At 43.6% G+C, this 20,354-nt stretch overlaps 1 protein-coding gene across 15 annotated transcripts in view; it reads right to left on the minus strand.

Annotated features, from left to right (window-relative positions):
• GPR50 (G protein-coupled receptor 50) overlaps positions 1-20,354 on the minus strand; it is a 280,991-nt gene that overhangs the window by 202,001 nt on the left and 58,636 nt on the right. For 10 of the 15 annotated variants that reach the window (XR_005584872.1, XR_005584867.1, XR_005584868.1 and 7 more), the window contains exon 2: positions 6,165-7,313. Coding sequence is in view for 1 of the 15 variants with exons in the window: in XM_039489353.1 (XP_039345287.1) it covers positions 6,445-7,313 (869 nt within the window). In the remaining 14 variants the exon portion in view is untranslated. Of the gene's footprint in view, positions 1-4,708; positions 7,314-7,430; positions 7,508-9,854; positions 9,985-20,354 lie in introns of those variants that run through there. The other 5 variants (XR_005584874.1, XR_005584876.1, XR_005584875.1 and 2 more) reach the window with 4 other exon arrangements.

Below are 20,354 nucleotides of genomic sequence, written 5' to 3' on the forward strand. Positions count from 1 at the left end.
ATTTAAAAAATCATAGGAGCAGGGCAGGGGGACTGGATCCTGGGTCCCCCACTGTGCTGCTCTAACCACCAGGCTACAGGAGAGAGAGAGAGAGAGAGAGAGAGAGCGAGCAGAAAGACAGAGCACCCTACGTGAGCATGTCCCATAACTCAGTGGTCAGAGCATGCACCCGAGAGGTGGTAGACCCCAATTCAAATCCCTTCTCCCTCTCAGGCAGAGGGGGGACTTGGACACGAGGTCTGCCATAGCCCATGTGAGTACCCCCCTGTGGTAAAAGTTATGAGGTAAGTCATCCTCCTGCTCCTTTCTTCCCCGCCCCCAGCTTCTTGCAAAAACAGCCTGGACACCTCCCTGCCATCTGGATGTAGGTGCCTATCGCTAGCACACTGAGTTTTGAGAATCCTCTCTCCTCCCATTCATTGTATAGGGAGTCTAGAAGCCAAATTAAGACTTTAAGAATCCCGGTGATTTTCTAGGTGTCTAAAAGTTAGGTGTGGTGACACTGAGTGTCACTGTGCCTTAGTTTCTTTGTGAATCTAACCCCCACTTAGCCAAGCTGTACGTGCAAGGGGTGAGCATGCATTTTTCTATACAAACTACTCTCCTCACATTTGAAAGTTCTTCCCTTTGTGTCCCTCAAATACCTTCTTTAATGTGTTTTTCAAAACCTAACCTATGACGGGTGCAGGTAGGAATGATAAGTCCTCACATACAAATACAATCAAACGTGGTAACTTGCCACTTGCCATTCTTCTGTGCTCGTTTTTAAGCAGGTTTTATTTTACTAGTCCAGATTGCTTCATTTTGCTTGAGGAGATATAGCTAATTATTTAGACCATAATCAATACCTGAAAGTAGGTTAACTGAGTGGTTCTTCAATAAGATGGAAGTATTCCTTGATTTCATTTAGGTTTACATGTGACGCATTTCATGCATATATTTTTAGGATGCACTGAAAGAATGTCCTTTAGTTTTTATTTTACAGAAGAGGAAAACTTAGTTATTCTTAAAGTTCTATTTCCTGAGTTTCAATAATGTCATTCACATTTTAGATTAACCATCAGGAATCCATGTATGCCCAGAGCATGATAGCACAAACACTGATACTCCCATTCATAAAATCTGAATAGTCCGTACATTTCAATTGAATGAACACAGAATCATAAAAATGCAGACCTGGAAGGGACCTCGATAGCCCATCCAGTCCACTCACCTGAACTGAAGCAGAACTAAGTATTATCTAAACCATCCCTGACAGGTGTTTGTCTAACCTGTTCTTAACACACACACCCCCATGAGGTAGATTCCACAACCTCCCTAGGTAATTTGTTCCAATGTTTATCTACCCTTACAGTTAGGAAGTTTTTCCAAATGGCTAACCTAAATCTCCCTTGCTGCAACTTAAGCCCATTATTTCTTGTCCTGTCCTCAGTGGATAATGAGAACAATTTATCACCCCACCTTTTATGTACGTGAAGACTGTTGTGTCCTTCCTGTCAGTCTTCTCTTCTCCAGACTAAACAAACCCCTCCCCCCCCCGCCCAATCTTTCCTTGCAGGTCATGTTTTCTAGACCTTTAATCATTTGTGTTGCTCTCCTCTGGACTTTCTCCAATTTGTCCACATCTTTCCCCAAAGCGTGGTGCACAGAACTGGCCACAGTGGAAGAATTACTTCTCGTGTCTTGCCTACACACACCGCTGCTAATACATCCCATACAGTGATGCATACAGAAACCATGAAATAATTTTAATTCAATAAAAGAAACAGCATTATTTTTAGAGATTTTAAGAGAAGTCAGCATGCTTACAGACAAAGATCAGTTTACACTGATAATTTAATAATCCTGAAGTCCTTAACTATACAGGACTCCTGTGTAAGACCTTACTGGTGATTTAATAACCTAGTGTATGAATGCCTGTTTTCACATCCAAAAGTATCGTGAATATTCATTTACTGCATGGAGAACACACTGGTCTAAATCCCAACTCTGAAAAAATCTGTAAGTAGCACAATTTATAGTCTGCTTTTGCTATTTTAAAAAAGGGTTCCTCTGCACCATTGCAGCCATGTTGATAATTTTATAGCGCATCTCTCAGGAGAGGACAAGAAATGGGTAATAAAGAGATGTAGATGGCATCCCACAATTGGATGGCTAAGGGACAAACACACATGGCAAAGGGCCCTGGCGCCATCCCAGTCAGTCAATGGTAGTTTTGAGCAAGGGACTTCTTTTTTCCCCCACTTATGAATGAAGCATTATTGCATAATGACTCCTGTTCCCCAACATCCTCCTGTATTGAAGGTGGACTTGGACCATCACCAGGGATCTGAAGACACTCGCCAGATTTTTGGGTGTTCCAATTCCAGATTGGAATTTCACAGCCAAGGCTCACGTACATCCTGGAAGAATTCAATTCCCACTTTTAACCAGTTGTACCTACTCATACCGATCTGCTTTCTAGTCATAACCAAAAGCCAAGGAGTCATTTCAGATATTTATTTCAAAAAAACGTATTTACTAAAAAAGAAATACAATAAAACAATCCAATGCTATATTACAGTTTTGATAGATAAAGGGAATAAATAGTTTTCTTAATTAACAGCCAAATGGTGAAATGGAAACACCGTATAGATTTGTATGCAAATACCTCAACTACATTCTTATTAAACAGATTAAATAACATTTATTGGCATCATCAAATGGCAAGAGATTCATCTCCCTTCATGGCAATAAATTCTCTCACTCATGGCTACTATGGCGATTTTAAAATTATGGCCCAAATTCAGTATTCAGAGACACCAGGGTTAATCCAGAGTAAATGGTTCATTACTGGTGTAAAGGAGATCCCAATATGACCTTCAAATTCCAAAGGTCAAGGCCAAATCCACCGCTGGCATAGCTCCTTTTAAGCTGTGGGATCACTCTCAAAACCCCTCTTTGGATTCCAATAGGGAAACAGACTTTTCCTCAGGATCCCCAATTTAAGATCCATTTCCCTTTTTTCCTGTAAACAAATGTTAACAAATAAGCTCCTGGTGCTCAGTGAGCAATCTCTTCTAGGCTGCCACAACCAGAAACTCAAACAAGGAACTCCTTCTTGGGGCACTCTTCAAAAAATTTAATATAAGAGTCAATCTATACTTCCAAGCAGCCTCGGCATCATGGCACCAGGTTCTCCCCTCAGAGCTGAACTCTCCATTTTTAACTTGCTTTATGTTGCAGACATCAACTTCAATGCAGCTTGGCTCAAGGTCCCAACCATGGCTGCTAACTCACCGTGGTCATTTACAGGCAGCCTTGACTTATACTGAGACACACAAAGTGCTTCTGAAATGATTGTACTATAGCAACGTTTACATTCTGTAGGATACACTAAGCACCTTTAAGGAACCCAATCTCACTCTTACGGGGCAGGATCAGGCCCTGTGTTCGTAAGGTGCTGCCCAGGCGATTAAAAGACCTGCTTTTGCAGTGCAGTAGATACCTACCACGTCCCCATATGGCCCTGAGTACCTGCAGCTCTCGCTGACCTTTCTGTGAGTGGAGGGTGCTCGAGGGCTGCACCAAGAATATTGCACTGTCACATCGTCCAGTTCACGGCAGCAGTGATTGTCCTCCATGCATAGGAGTATGCCACCTCTAATTCCTGCAGCACAGGCCTGAAGTGCTGTACCACAGAGGCAGTTCGGGCTCCATAACACAGTCCTGTTGCTACAGGACAAGATCAGATACTCCCAAGATTTGGCTGCTTGGGATGTCTTTGGTGTTACAAAGTTCTATTCTGACTCTGACTGGCTGTTACTTCTGATGCGTGTCAAATAAGACATAGTGCAAAATGCAAGCTTCAGAAAAAAGAAACACATGACCTTCACTGAACAGTCCATTAAAAAGATAAAGAATCCAGGAAATCAAATCTCAGTAGTGGGGCAGGGAGAATGAGAGACATTTGGCAAATTTTAAAGGATTCCATATGATTGTCTTAGTAAACCACATATGCTCCTTTTTAAGGATATTATTTGCAAATGTGATTCTAAGCGAACAACTAATTGCAAACCAGTTGAAACTATAATCACAGTGCAGCAGAACTTGCTGTACGAGTACAACTTGAACAATATACCCTGCAGTTACAAATTCCTTGGTGCTTTTTGCATCCAAGTTTGACTCAATGTTTTTTGTTTGCACAGAACAATGTAAATCCATTCAGATGGGTATTGTTTGAAGCAAAAAGGACCAATTCCCACATCAGATACCCTTATTTGGCCATACTCTGCAGAACCAAAGGCCAATTTTTAAAAACATGACTCAATTTAGCTCCTATTATGAGATAATTGCATCAAGCATTTAAAACACAATTATCATGTGAAGTGGCTGAGACGTTTGAGTCTGAAAATGCGCAGTAACAAATTGTCATATCCCCCTGTAAACACCATTTGTATTGCAATAAACCATGCCACATTTTTACACTGTATTGCTTATTTAGGAGATGTGCCATGTACATTTTTTGGGCTTAGTCTTTCAACGGACTTCTCCCAGCTCCTCCCTCCCACAGAATTCAGTGGGAGCAACGTTCAGCAACTCTCAGAAAGCATTCAGGGCCAGAGAGGAGGAGGAGTTTATTATTTTACAGAGATGGGCAGCTAGTAGTGGTTTTTTTTTCAGCAGGGCATAAGCAGGTTCCACTCATATTAACATCAACGAAAATTAGGTGCTTAACCTGCTTAAGCGCTTTTGAAAATCCCACTAGGCACCCGTCTCCATACCTTTGAAAAATCTCGGCCTTTGTGCCTCAGACGATCAGCCCTGTGGGCCAAATTCTGCTCCCACTGACATCAATGGCAAAAAATAAAGATTTCACTAATGCAGAATTGGGTCCTTTCTTTGACAAGAGACAGGGTCACATCCTTCTGTCTTTATTTATGTGACTAGTCCCATGGGGCTAAACTCTGCCACAAGGGACAGATCCTTCCCCCATCAATATCAACAGCGTAGCTCCCATTGACTTCAACAGGAGCAGGCTCGGTGTCCCTATTACACCCACGTAAAGTCAGCTTAATTCTACTGGCTTGAACAGAAGCTCACCCTATAACTGACAGCAGAGTTTTGCCCAGTAATTTAATGGGATCGCTTGAGAGCAGGAGTAGTTCACTTTTTGTTCTGCTACCAGTTTTTTAAAAGCCCTCTCTAGAAGGAACTCAATTTGGTCTAAGGGTTAAAAAAAAAAAAAAAAATCACATTTACAGACAAAGCCCTGCACTAATTAAAGAAGCCTTAACTCTGCCCACTGTGCATATATTTTGCCTGTAACACGGACCTACACGATACTGTAGCGCATTGACAGCAACCACAAAGGGGCAGAGCTCAGGCTTTAACTGAGAATGTTCACACTCTTTTTCGGGGCGTGTAAATATTTTTACATAGGTTCCCCATTTACGTATTGTAACTCTGGGCAAGAGTAAAACAAAGAAAAACTCTCCACTTGCCTTTTCAATTGCATTCGTGTAATGCTGCACACGCGATGAGACACATTCGGGATGAACATTCCCTTTTCTTTCTGCCTTTGTCTGCAAGTGCAAATATTATTTTCACTGACCTCTCCTTTCTATTTATTTCCTAAAAGTCGGCATCTGAATTAAAAGGATGGGATTCTGCTACACTTTGTTACATTCACATGACAGGACTTCGGAGAGATGTTTGGAATGAATGCAGGCCATTACTGAATATTGTCTAAAATTTGAATTAGGCTCGGAACCTCTTTCTGCAATTAGATCAGGTCGCTTGTTGCATTCGTATTCACAGCCTGGAAAAGAAAGTGCAAGTGTACTCAACATCTGTATAGATTCAATCAAAAAGAGTGCTTTTGCCTTGCCTTGCATCTCGTACTAGCTAGTTACTAAACCCTAAAGAGACAGTGGAAGCCATCATGCCCATATTATGTGGCCACTGACTAATCCTACTAACCTAAAAAGGTACAAAGTTAGTCATGCAGTTTATAGCTCAGATCTTGTACGTTTGGTTCAGTGTTACTTAATGCTAAAAAAAGGATGGAATTAGATTTAAAAAAAAATCAAAAAAAGAGGGCTATTTTGCCTGGTCTTATAGTTTCAACTACAACTGCATCTACACGTCCTTTGAATGCTTTGCTTCCAACAGATCATTAGTACCTGTGTGGCAAGTGCATCAAAGTCACCTAGGCACCTGGTGAAAAATGGCATAGGAAAAATAAAGTCAGTGGGTTCCATCCTGCAAATCCTTACTCAAAGCTTTACTTCTGTGAGTAAGGCACTCAGACGCCATGTGTAGAAACAGACCCAGTTCTTGGATGAGTAAATGCTGGCGGTACTGGCCCCCGTCATATCAGCTTTTAAATGTGCAGGAAGAAAAGCTTTTGCATACTATAGTATATACACAACTGTATCCCAGAATACATAGCATTGCTCTGATTCATAAGTGTATTTCAGCTTGGTTGTTGTTGTTTGTTACAGCTGGGGAGGGCTTGCTTTTCAGTCCCTCCGTCGCACCTTTCGACACGTCGATGAACAGCAACCTCGGAGTCCACAGAGTCAGTAGGATTCTTTTGTACTCCTTTCGGAAATTCTGATTGAGAAGCCCGTATATCATTGCATTGAGGCAGCTGTTAAAATAGGCCATGAAGTAACTCAGGACAAAGAGCCATTCTGGAATTTTTGGCACTACTTCCGAAGGATTAATGGAGACAGCAAGACCAATGAAGTTTAACGGCCCCCAGCACACTGCAAAGAGGACAAAAACCACAAACATGGTCAAAAAATTCCGAACATCAGCTGCTCTTAGCTTCTGCCTGGAGTCTTGTCTTACCCGGTGCTTGACTTGAATCACCAAAATCCAAATCCGTAGGTAACAGAATGACACTATAGTCAGGGGGACTATAAAATGAACAACTACCACTGTTATGGTGTACGATGTACTTACAGTCTGGGCAAAGGTGCAGGAATAAATCCGGGGATCATATCGCAGGGATCCAACAAAAAAGTTTGGCACAATTGCAACCACTGTCAGTATCCAGGTCAGGCAAAGATAGCAGCAGGTGTTCTTCAGGTTGAAGAGTTTATCATACCAGAGGCTGTGGCAGATGTAGCAGTATCTGTTGATTGCTATGACCGTGATGTTAAAAATGGACCCAATGACACTTAAGCCCATGAGGAACCCACTGATTTGGCAGTGAACGTTTCCCAGTGTCCAGCCATTATGGAAAATGGCACTCAGGATGAGAGGATAAGGGTACACCGCTACTACCAGGTCTGCTACAGACAGACTGACCACAAAGATGTTACCTACAAAAAAGGGAGAAGAGAGATTGTGACAGGTTAGTGTAAATCTATAGCAAAACTACAAACTCCAGTTTGTTTTGTGAATGCCAGTTTGATTGTAAAATGGTTCTGGGCCTTCACCTTGGCCCTGTACCTTTCCCATCTTGAGCTGAAAACCTTAGGTGGTGTCCGGAGAAGTTTCTGCAGCCAGTGGAGGGCTAACAAAGGGAAGAGATCAAGGGTCATTAACCTGGATGTTCTTCCATTCAAATAGAAGCCCCTTAAGCACACAAGCTAGCCATTTCACAAAAAAACTACTTTTCCCAGGTGGGCTTTTAACCAAGCAACAGATCACTTGATGAGACTCTTGATGCAGATAGGGGAGATCACCTCACAAAGGAGATTGCAACATTACAAAAAGGAGTCACTCCAGCATAGAGGGTGGGGAGCACATGAGGACCAGAGGCAGACAAGGAGGAATACTGGACCACTTGGAAAAGACATTGGCCAAAAGGCTCGTGGACTAGTGATGAAACAGACGGGGACTTGCGGGCAGGTTTTGTTGTTTTTTGTGGCTCTGTATAGCCCTTGTGCTGTCTAAGAGTAAAGTGTGCGTGTGTTTACAAATTCCTGCGCAGAGTCTGTGTGTCCCTTGCTTTCACTGCCACGGAGTCCGCAAAAGGGACAAACTACACCAGAGGGTCCACGGTTTCAGTGGAACTCTGGGAGAATTCAATAGCTACTGGGGAGGCTTGGGAGAGCTGGTGTTGGTTTCACTCCCAAAGCTGGTGCTTGTACTGTGGGGTCCCCACTACCAAGAGGGCTATCAGACATGCGGTCTGCACCTGGAGTATGCCTGCTGGCCCAGAGCCAGAAACTAAAATCTGCCCAGCCCTAGCAAACCAAAGTATAGGGGACCCAAGGTTTGGGGCCAGTACACTAGCTTGGAGAAAGTTCACCAGGGAGAATTCTTTAGGATCGTAACAGAGACAACAGAGTTAGCATTGCATGCACATAATGGGTGTCTTCAACAGAGCAGCTATGAATAAAAAATAGTAATAATCATAGATCACTAAACTCCTCCCTTTACAGTCAATAGTGAGAGAAATACGCTTCTGATCCTGAGAATTTTCCCATCAATATTCTCATCAGAACGTTAATATTTTGTTTGCACAGAACCTAGCATAGTGGGTACTGTTCTATAAAGAATAATGAAAACAGACAGGCCAATCTCTCAGCTACCCCGGTGTAAATCCAGAGTAACTCCACTGAAGTTAATGGAGCTACACTGGATTTCCACTGAAAGGAGAACTAATTTGCTTTACAATACATTGTTATTTGCCATTCATTCTGAACCCTCGGTATGATAATGGGTTCATCACGAGAGCTCACTTTTCCGAGTTACAGGGAAATCTTCAAGCTCCCTCTATTTTCCTCCCGAGAGAAAGGTTTCTAAGCCCACACAAGGACTCTCCCATTCTAACCTCAAAGATGTAACTTACGGCCCTGACAGCAGAGAACTTGGGAAGATATTAAATGCTAAGGTTAATGCTGTGCCAATCCCCATCCCCAGTCTTTTGTGAATCTCTTGCAGCTGTAAGGGGAAATGTTATGAAAACTCACAAGAATCTAATCTTAGAAATTAAAAAAAAAAAAAAGTGAATGCATGTTGGTTTGCCTGCATGTTGGTTTTAAGTGACAAGGTGAAACCTACACCTGCTTATGGATTGAATTTTCCTCTTAAGAAGGGATATTGCTTGGTTAAGAACCTTTCCCTTTTTTATGCTTACTCTGAGGTGGAATCCCACAATTGCTTAGATACAGTATTTTCTTATGATCCTGGATTGCCGTTGCAATAACCTCCACTATGGGACATCAGCAGTGTTTGAAGCCAGGACCTTCAGAACAGACCTCTACTGCTTGAGATAGCAGTCCACCAGCTCATGTGAACGAGAAACTACGGGGGGCTGCGACCTACATTTTATAGGCCTGTTACACAGTATTACATATGGTAAGGTACAAGTGAATTGAGATGAACCCTTCGTGCCGTCTTCACATAGTTTGCTTGCCAGCTCAGAGTTCTTGAGGTTCAGCTGGACTATTTTACTAGAGCTTCTCTCTGCCATGGTCTGGGTTGTACCTTCCTCCTGACTGAAACGTTATCCCTCTTTCTTCTGAAAATACTATGGTTCCAATTCATTCTTTGTCTTGCCGACATTGCTATCTATGCATTCTATGAGAGTTCTAGAACCTATTCTGCAGAGCAGCCACTATAATGCAGCAGAGAAAGGAAGCTACTCTCAGCAACTGATAGCACCTGTCCTGTGCGAAAGGTCTGCCTACTGCCTTGACAATGGAAGCATTAACCACAAAGTAAATATACTAGTTTCTGGAAAAGATTTGAAAAGAAAAAGCAGCAGAGGAGAAGTTGGAAGGCCTGAAGATAGGAACAAGAGCTCCAAATAAAGAAGCTGCTTTTGGAGACTAACCCTTTTGGGTTTGATATGGGCTTGTCCACACATGGGATTCTTCTGGAATAGTTATTGCACTTTAAATCTGAATTACCTTTCAGGTGTAGGCAATTCCTTAGACGCCAACACCAGTCATCTTCTTCCTTTCAAAACAGAAGCATCTCCAGTGCCAGACTGGGCAGAGCGCAAAGCAGTGCTTAGTCAAGAACATGACCAGGTCCAGGCTGAGTTCAGCAAGGGGACAAGAGGATGAAATGTCACATTAGGGGGAGGAGGAGGAAGAGGTGGGATTCACACTTTATCATGTGCTACAAGTTTAGGGGGAAATTGCAGGGTGTAGAAGCAACAAAGGAAAGAAATAATCCAGTGAAGACAGAAAATGAGCAGTGTGTCAAAAATGCCAAACTTTTTGCAAGAAACTTTTCAAAATTATTTTTGACATTTCCCAAGAAATAAAGTTTCCCACTAAAATTGTTATAAAAAACCTCTGAGAAATTCTACCTTTGCTATTTAGTAAAAAAAAAAAAATTCCAAGGAAACAAAATATTTGTAATAATTGAAAAGCCATTTTTCATTTTAAAAGTTGTGAGACTAGAAACAGTGAAAACACATTAAACCAAAAATAAAGTGGAAAATTACAGGGGTTCTTCTGTCTCTCCCATCCTCCCCTTTTCAATTCCTCCTTAAAACCCACTTCTCCTACCGAGTCTCCTGTATGGATCTCTCCTCGCTGACAAGGACCCCATGTTTTCTTGGATCTGAACCGTTTCCCATGTGGTGTATACATTGGAGTGTAAACTCTTTGGGGCAAGCCCTCCTTTTTTGCTAAAGATGTAAAGCACTGTGTACACTTAGCATGAGGAAGAGGAGGAAAATGAAAACACAGAATAAGATCCCATTGTCGAGATCCCATCTCGGTCCACACTGCGGCTCAGGCAGCAGCACATATTGTTCATTTTTCCAAATCTGGTACATTTTGAGATGGGGAAACCTCTGCTACCCAGCTTGTCACTCAACTAGAGCAATGTATTGCTACTTCGCATAACTCGCAAGAGACTGAGCTCGTGGCATCTGTGGATATCACATCTCAGATAAGCAAGTTTGCTGTATATTCCATAGGGTAGGCTGGTGTTTGGCTGATTTCCCAAAATAGACTGGACTTGGTGTCTTGGATAGACCTGCAGGAAAAAGTGGGGCAGAGGGACTAGGAAACTCTGACTTTCCAAGTGAACATCTGGATTTTTTTAAGGACCCAGTCCTGCAACCCTTACTCAACCAAGTATCCCCGGTGAAGTTAAGCCTTCCACCCTAGTTTTCTAAAGGAGCACTCATGATGTGAGTGTAATTTTGCAGACGCAAAAGGTAGAACCTCAGCTGGTGGAAATGGCCGTTGCTCCATTTGCGTCAACACCGCTACACCAGTTTACACCAGCTGAGGATCTGGGCCTTAAAATGTTTGTCACAAAGAGCCCTACAACACTTATGCAAGCAGCCCTACTGAGTCCAACAGGATTGCTCGCATGAATAAGAACTTCTCATGCAAGAAGAAGGGGCCTTAGCAGGATGGGGCCTCGTTTGGTCAGGCACTCACTGAAGTCAATGGGCAGGATGCTGATTTCTTCCTTACCTTATAGTAAATGAGATCAGAATCTAGCTCTATGAGGCTGCTCAGGAAAGTACAGGTGTGTAGGATGGGGTTGCCAGTCTGTACCGACTTCTGATTTATAAAGCTCCATTTAATATTAAAGGTAGCCTAGAGCTAACTATCACGCAGTTGTCAGTATAGAATCCTTTTACATTCCGCGCCCCCCCCTTAAGCACTTTAGAATCCTGCCTGCAAATAATAAATTTATACCTTCCTGGCAGGAACTTCTTGTAAATCACCATTACCAGCTGTTTCCCTCAAATTAGCCTCAGATGTATTTTGATCTCGTGTAAGAGAAAGCACATATATGTATGTGCACAAGCAAACACAATGGGAATGGAAATGCAAGTTTCAGGGTATGCGCGGTATACCAGTAATACATAGTGTGGCAGAGCTCTGACCTTGCTCCCGTGGGTCCCACGCTTCTAGGAGGTTTATGCGAGCCTCAGTGGCTCACTGTGACCCTCCACATAGCCCTTCTCTCTCTAGGGCCAGGGTCTCAGTCTACTGAGCCCTTTTCATCATAGGCCAGCAAGGAGGTTGGTGAGAGAACTCCCACAGTCTCTGTGGGAGCTTATTTCAGAACAGTTTAGCCTCCTGTCCTGACAGGTGCCTGACTTCCCCTCCGAGATGTTCCTGTAGTGGTGGGTTGGGGGGAACCCGGGCCCACCCTCTACTCCGGGTTCCGGCCCAGGGACCCTAATGGTAGCAGCTGTTGGCAGCCAACGTTTCACTGCCAGAGTTGCTACATTTCTCTGTGCCACTTCCCCACAGCTCTCCTGCTTCTCCCTTCTTCTCCCTTACCTTACGGCTCCCTTAACGATGGTTTGGGGGTGTCTTCATTAACCAGCCCTTCAGCCGCACTTCTTCTCCCCAGCCTGACTGGAGTGAGCCCTTTTTATAGTATCAGCAGGATATTAATCAGTATTAATTAGAGTCAGGTGGTCACATTAACTTAATGGCCTCACCTGACTCTTTGCAGGTTAATTAGAGTCAGGTGGTCACATTAGCCTGGAGCAGCCCCTGCTCCCGTCAGTCAGGGAACCAAAAACTGTTAATCCAGTGGCCAGTATATCTGCCTTCCGCTATTCTGCTGTACCCAACTGACCTGGGTCTATCACAATAGTTATATATTGGTTTTGACTGTCATCTAATATAAGCAGAAGTTATTGCAACTCTTTATGCCAGAAATCCAAACCGCTATTAAAATTAGGGATAATATGGGGACGGTATAATACAAGCCGCACTTCAGTTCTTTTAAAGTTGCATGTTCTGCACATGGCAGTTTGGATCCAGAGGCCCAATACGTGAAAGTCTTCTTCGGCAATCTGTCAGCATTCCTGAGGCTGCACCCGACTTCCAGACAAATGTGCATCATTTTCATCAGAGAATAAATGACCATGAAAATACAAATGAGCACTGTATTTTCACGGTTCGCCTTGATGGATTAATAGAAAATACTTGATGTTTGAGTTCTAACTGAGGAGCTCTCTCTTTTCCCTACAGTTACAGAGGCAGGAGTCATGGGCCACGGGCCACGAGTCCACATTTGGCCCTCTGGCTGCATTTTAGCAATCCCTGATTTAAATGCTGGATGGGAAAAAAAACCTCACACCCACCCACTTAGGAAGAACTGCCATTCTCTAAACTGGCACTGTTTGATACACCTGAACAAGTCAGATGAAAGGCAAGTAACACCTTGTCCTTTTTTGTCCATACAAAGCTCTGCTTACACACACACACACACACCCCCTCCACATTCCTTCATCAAGGAAATTGAAATATAAAATTATGTTAGACTGAATATATAAAAAAAAAGAAAAAAGATACAGATGTTGCAGAGATTCAAAAGGCAGAAGGGACCATTGTGATCAGTCTGACCTGACAGGCCAGAGAACTTCCCCAAAATAATTCCTAGAGCAGATCTTTTAGAAAAACATCCAATCCTGATTTTAAAATTGTACCTGATGGAGAATCCACCACAACCCTTGGTAAATTGTTCCAATGATTAATAACTCTCACCGTTAAATTTGTGCCTTATTTCAAATCCAAATTGATCTAGCTACAACTTCCAGCCATTGGCTCGTGTTATACCTTTTCCTGCTAGATTGAAGGCCCATTATTAAATATTTGTTCCCTAATCAAGTCATCCTTTAACCTTCTCTTTGTTAAGCTAAATAGACTGAGCTCCTTGGGTCTATAGATATAAGGCATGTTTTCTAATCTAATTTTTTGTGGCTCTTCTTTGAACTCTCTCCAATTTATCAACACCTTCCTTGAATTCCGGGCACCAGAACTACACACAGTATTCCCGCTGCAGTTGCACTGGTACTAACTAATGGGGTATAATAACCTTTCTAGTCCATGCATCCCAGGATCACATTAGCTCTTTTGGCCAAAGCATCACTCTGGGAGCTCATGTTTAGCTGATTATCCACCGCAACCCCCAAAACTTTTGCAGAATCGCTGCTTCCCAAGATAGAGTCCCCTATCCTGTAAGTATGATCGACATTCTTTGTACTTAAATGTATATATTTAGCCATATTAAAATGCATATTATTTGCAGCTTGAAAGAAATGGTGGTGTTATCTACCAGCAATTCTATTCTTTCCACACACAAACCTGGCAGCAAACCTTGAAGCATCCTAGCTGATAGCTCTTATCACGGAAGTAGAAAAAGAAAAACACTGATAAACTACTGGCAACTTGTTAGATTGAGATCAAATTCATTTGTTTATTTCATTTTTTATCATAACCAGACCAACTAAAGATATCCCCCAGCAGGCACAAAAGTCTATGCTAGTAAAAACACACCAAGACACACAATGACAAAGCTAAAAGGTTTATGGGGGTGATTGATTTGACAAATCTCCTACTAATGTCACATAATCAAAAGCATTTTAAACAATAAGCTTCCACTCTCAGATTTTACAGAAAAATAGAAACATGTTTGGAAGAAATATAAATTAGAGTTAAGGCTAAAAGACCAACAGAAAGAGGCGACTCTAACGCTCGGCAAACAATTTCACCGGCCATCACTGCGAAGGAGGCTTATTATAACCTAATGCAAGGTTTTTAACCTACCAAAAGCCTGTATAAACTGCAAAAAGGAAACAAATTAAATATTTTCCCCAAGCAAACTATAAGGTCATAAAAGTTTTGTTCAGCACATGACAACAATCTCTTCATTAGCTTTGATATTCCCCCTCCCCCAATGTTTTAACTGCCATTTGATGCATGTTCATGTGTATGTCACTGACCTCCATTCTACTGACATAACAGATCAGTTCTCTAAAGTAAAGGAAAATTCATACAAATAGCTTCCAGAAAGCTACATTAGCTCTCCTCTTTCACGTTCTACAGACACCACAGAGCACTAATACTCGGTGGTAGCAACTGTCAGCTATGATGTGTTGGGCTAGTAAAGGTAATACTATAGTATTATTTTGGCCTCACCCTGCAAGCCCTTACTGTAATTAGGGTTGCCAGGCGGCCAGTTTTCAACTGGAACGCCTGGTTGAAAAAAAGGGATCCTGGCAGCTCCGGTCGGCATCACCGACTGGGCCGCTAAAAGTCCGATCGGCGGCACAGCAGGGGCCCGGGGCAAAGGCAGGCTCCCTGCCTGCCCTAGTTTGCCTGGCTCCCGGAAGCGGCTGCCAGGGCCTTGTGGCCCTATGCACATGGGCAGACAGGGCCGGCTCCGCAGGTCCCATTGGCCAGGAACCACAGCCAATGGGAGCTGTGGAGGCAGACCTGCGGCTGCAATGCAGCGCACAGAGTCTCCCTGGCCACCCATGCACCTAGGGATTGCACTGCAGGGACCTGGTGGCTGCTTCCTGGGAGCCCTAACCCCTTCCCACACCCCAACCTCCTGACCCCACCACAGATCCTGAACCCCAGACAGAGTCCTCACCTCCTCCCCCACACCCCAACCTCCTGTCCCAGTACAGAGCCCTCTCCTACACCCTGAACCCCTCATTTGTGGCCCGCACCCCCAGCCCAGAGACATATCCCCTGCACCCCAACCCCCTGCCCCAGCCCAGAGCCCTCTTCTGCACCCCAAACCCCTCATCCACGGCCCCACCCCAGAGCCTGCACCCCAAGCTGGAGTCTTCACCCCCCCCAAACCCTAACCCCCTGCCCCAGCCTGGATAAAGTGAGTGAGGGTGGGTGAGAGCGAGTGACGGAGGGAGGGGAGATGGAGTGAGCGGGGCAGGCCTCGGAGAAGGGGTGGGGCAGGAGGCAGGGCAGGGGTGTTCAGTTTTGTGCCATTAGAAAGTTGGCAACCCTAACTGTAGTATGTAGAGCTTGCATTATTGCCTCAGGCCTGGTCTACACTGAAAACTTCTACTGTCATAGCTATGTTGGTCAGGGTGTGAAAAAACAAAACAAAACACACACACTCCCTCAGTGACAGAGCTCTAACCACAAAACCGCCAGAAGAGTGCTTCTATGGGCACAACGTCGTTCAGAGAGGTTGTGTCCCTACACTGGTAGAAAAACTCTATCGGTATACACTGCATCTACCATAGGGGGCTCCAGGGCCGGCTTTAGGCCGATTTCCCCGAATTGGGCCCTGCGCCTAAGAGGGCCTCGCGCCCCAAAGAAAAGCACCTAACTTTTTAATTTTTACTCACTCGGCAGCGGTCCAGGTCTTTGGCGGCGGGTCCTTCAGTGCCGCTGAAGACCCGCGGAGCAAGTGAAGGACCCGCCGCCGAAGTGCCACCGAAGACCTGGACTGCCGCCGGGTATTCGACGTGGGTCCCGCACTTCCTAAAGCTGGCCCTGGGGGGCTCTGCCACACAGCTATGTCGACATAGGCTCCACAGTGTAGCTATTGCCTCAGTGGGGCTAACGATTCATTTGAACAACGATCACATGCTTGAGTAAGGGGGTTTTAGGAACAGTCCTTCCATAAAGGGACTAGGATCAATTCCATTATCACATACAAATATAGCGTTTTAAGGACACTGCTATAACATACATGGTGCAACACCAAGCAAATTAAATAGAAGCAAGTGAAAAGCCTATGTAAGGCAGGTTAATTCCATATTCCACAAAAGCTCATTCAGTTCTCTAGCTATACATTTAAGAAGTCAATAAAAAAAATCAATTCTCTGAGGTTATTTTTACATCAGGATTTAGGTTAGGATAAAGTGTAGTTTCACGTAGGCAATGTAAATGACCTGCCAAATGTTCCAGAATTCTAACTGTGCAGCGTAAAATGATATAGAGGTAATGAACGGACAGTAAAGAGGAGATCTCATAATAGTCTATGCATCTGTGGGAGGTAAGGTTAAAGGAAATGCAACTATCTGAATTCAAGGACACAGTGAAGGTCCTTCCAAATATGAAAGCTTAATGCTGATACTCCAGATTAATTCAACTTTTTCCTTTCCTGCAGTGAAGGGCCTTTGAGATATGTTGGAATAATTCAAAAGTCATTGAATGGCTGGGGTCAATAGGTGTTCTTCTATGGGTATGCTTTGAGATACCTACTGCTTCAGAGCTTTTCCTTCACTTTAATGACTATTCCTTAAAGACAGAACTATCAATGCTGCTTCCTGCACCAAATGAATGCAGGTTTGGTCCCTGTCTAACTGAGCATGCTACTTCTGGAATGAAGTCGTACTATCAGAAAGCCTGCCGTGCTAAGTCTGAATTTCTACCTGGGCTTTTGGGATGGCCATACATGGTGTCGCTTTTTCATGGTGACTGTTGTCATCATTAACTGTTCTCTCCAATATGTCAGACACGGACTGGTTGCCAGACTGTTATTTAATACTAAATGTAATGGTAAGGATTCAAGTACTGAGCAACAGTCTGGGTTTCTTATTTTCATGTTAAGGCCAGAAGGGACCATTAGATCAGGCAGGTTGACCTCCTATATGTACACAGAATTTCACCCAGTTACTCCTGTACTGAGCCCAATGACTCGTGCTGGGGTAAAGCGTATCTTGCAGAAAGGCATCCAGTCTGGATCTGAAATCTCAAAAGATGAAAAATCCACTACTTTTGGTTAGAACGGTGTTTCTCAAACTGGGGTTCCCACTGGCCACAGTTTGCCGCTGCAGAGCAATGGGGGTTGCTGGAAGCGGCAGACAGTAAGTCCCTCGGCCCTCGCCGCTTCCAGCAGCTCCCATTGGCCTGGAGCAGCGAACCACAGCCAGTGGGAGCTGCGATCGGCCGGACCTGCGGACAGGGCAAGTAAACAAACCGGCCTGGCCCACCAGAGGCTTTCCCTACACAAGTGGAGACCCCAGTTTGAGAAACACTGGATTAGAAGTTCACATTTTTATGTTCACCCATCACTAATAATTATCCTTTTGCATTTAAGATTTAGATTTTTTTTAATTTAAAATTTGCTAGTTTTCCTTTCAGTTGGCCAATTCTGTTTTACCCTCCATTCTCAGACAAGAGTCTTGATCAATGCATTTTCCTTTCACTTGTTTTAGAATTTCTGGGCCTTAGCGTCTGCCATTCCCTGTAGCGGGAAGTTCCCAATATTGCTATTTCTCTGGATTTCTAAGCTTATCCCTTGTTGCTGTGAAGTTTTTCCCTGATGCATTTATTGAAGTTGGATCTGCTAATGACTGAGGAGGAAGAAGAGGAGATTCTAATCTGGCTATAAGCATATTGTCCCGATCTGGCTGTTTTCTATATGTAAAGAAGTGCGAAGAGGCAGCTCTAGCCACATACCCTAGACACCTTGATTTAATTTCAAAATACATCAGGTACAACAGTACAGTTTAAGATAAGCCATTACTACTAAGCCAATCAATTTAACTCCATTCCCTCTACATTGCCATTTTCAAATACCTGCAGGGAAAAGATGAGCTTAGCAACATATCCTGAATCTGATGGGCATTTCAGGGCATTTCAGAACAAGGATGGGAAAGAGCAAATTTCTAAGCCAAGAAGCCCTCGTGGCAGCCCTCTAATTTATACCTCGGGAGCTCCAGCCTGAGCACCTTTGCTGATCCCAACTGCGGCAGTATGACAGAATTTGTAGTGTTCGAAAGCTGAAAAGATTCAACACAGATACCGTGCCTGAGATTGCTAGCTATGTTCTACGGGAATTTATCATGGGAGATCTTCATAGAAGCAGGGAAGTTAACCTAGGTGCCCTGGCCACCTCTCCTTCCCTCTGGTTTCAGCTGAATAGAGAGCTGAAAACCATTGTAGAGCGTTGCTGAGCACTTTTTAAACAGATGTCACGTTCCACCCTGGATGTTTTAGGGATGGGAGAGTGAAGCGATCATGCTTATATATGACACACAGTCAGATCCTACTTTCATGCGCTCCCATGCAACTCCAGGCACACTGATTACAGTTTGGTTTGTAAAATGCACTGAAAGCCTTCTCAATGAAAAAGTGTGTATATAATAATTTACACTGATACTTGTCCACATTCATTGTGCCCGCCTGCTGCCACTATTTGCCACCTGTTAGTATTCCGAAGTAATGTCTGAACTCAATTTAAGAGATGTAATAGCGCTCTTCTGCTATTGCTGCTGGTTAAAGTGCGTTTCTAGTCTGAAAAGTGACCATGTGCTGGTATCAGCTTCCTACTGAACAGGTCTTTAACCAGTGTGAATTCAGAAACAGAGCTGAATTTGTAGCCAACTTTAGGGACAAAGATAATGCTTAACTGTTCCTGTTAGCTCTGCAAAGCAAACAACTAAAAAAAAGGAAGCTGAATTCTCTTCCTTCTTGTGCAACTTTAAGAAATTTGTATCATAAAATTCCAGTGAGAAGCCCAATCAACTACAGTCATAGAAATCCTCTGTAGGCAATGACTGTGTCTGTTGCACAGTTGTAACCAAAGGCTTGATTTAACCTGCGGGGCCTATAATATTAGTGATGATTCTCTCCAGTCCAAGCTGTTTGCAGGGCTGGCAGTCAGAGATAGTGGGGTATCATGGAGTTTACAAACCCCACACAGAACCTAGGTAGAAGAGAGCGAGAGAGAGGGAAGGAGAGCACCTTCCTCGCCCACAGGAAGCCAGGCTGATCACACTGCAGCACAGCTGCCAGAACTCCCAGCCACGGACACGAGCCCCCACAGCTGGGACCAATAAGGAAAACAAGCCCAGCTATAAAGGACAGAGAGCAGGAGAGAAGGAGAGGAGCAGAGGTCCTATCCCAGGCTGTTTTCAAGTAACCAAATGGGAGACAAGAAAGAATGTAAGCCCAGAGCTCACGGGCTGAATATTTTATGTTACATTGATGGACTGGGCTACTCTGAGTTAAACAGAGGAGAGCCAGTTTGGCAGAAGCAGGCTACCCAAAAGGGACTATGCATGGAACCCTCGACAAGAGGAAACATCTTTTTGCTTGTAAACTGAGCAGGTTTTATATGGAAATCCTAGATACAAAAAATGGAACCCCAGATGTCTTTATTACAGAGCTCCTTTGAAGAGCGCAGCCATACTGTCATTGATTCTGCACAGACCCTTATTGGTCCAAGAGAGATCATTGCAGAAAATAATTTTTTTGAGCAGAGCAACTAGTAATTTTGAGTTTGAGTCATTGTTCTGACTCTGATCTTAAAGACAGCTGGCTGATAGGGAGGAGCATTCAAAGTCCATAGATGGTGATCATTCATGGTTCCTAGACTGAACGATAGACAATGGAAGGTTCAGCTGGATGTGAGAACAGGCAACTCTCTCAGGAAGTTAGCATACATTTATCAGAATACTTTGTGTAGCATGCACTTCAAGCACTCATCCAAGCCTGCTTCTTTGCCATCATGTAACGTATTAGTTGGTTTTGTCTTCCCATTGATATTATAATAATAATAATCAGATTCAACTAGACACGAGTTTATTACTCTCACTCTTGAAGATACAAAGTAGTATCAGACAAGAGCAAATCTGGGGGAGGGTTGTGCTTTGGTCATAAGATTTAGAGGCCTCAGTTTGGGACAATACTAAAGAACACGTATTT

Source organism: Mauremys reevesii, linkage group 9, assembly GCF_016161935.1.
Source record: "Mauremys reevesii isolate NIE-2019 linkage group 9, ASM1616193v1, whole genome shotgun sequence".
Classification (NCBI taxonomy): Eukaryota; Metazoa; Chordata; order Testudines; family Geoemydidae; genus Mauremys; species Mauremys reevesii.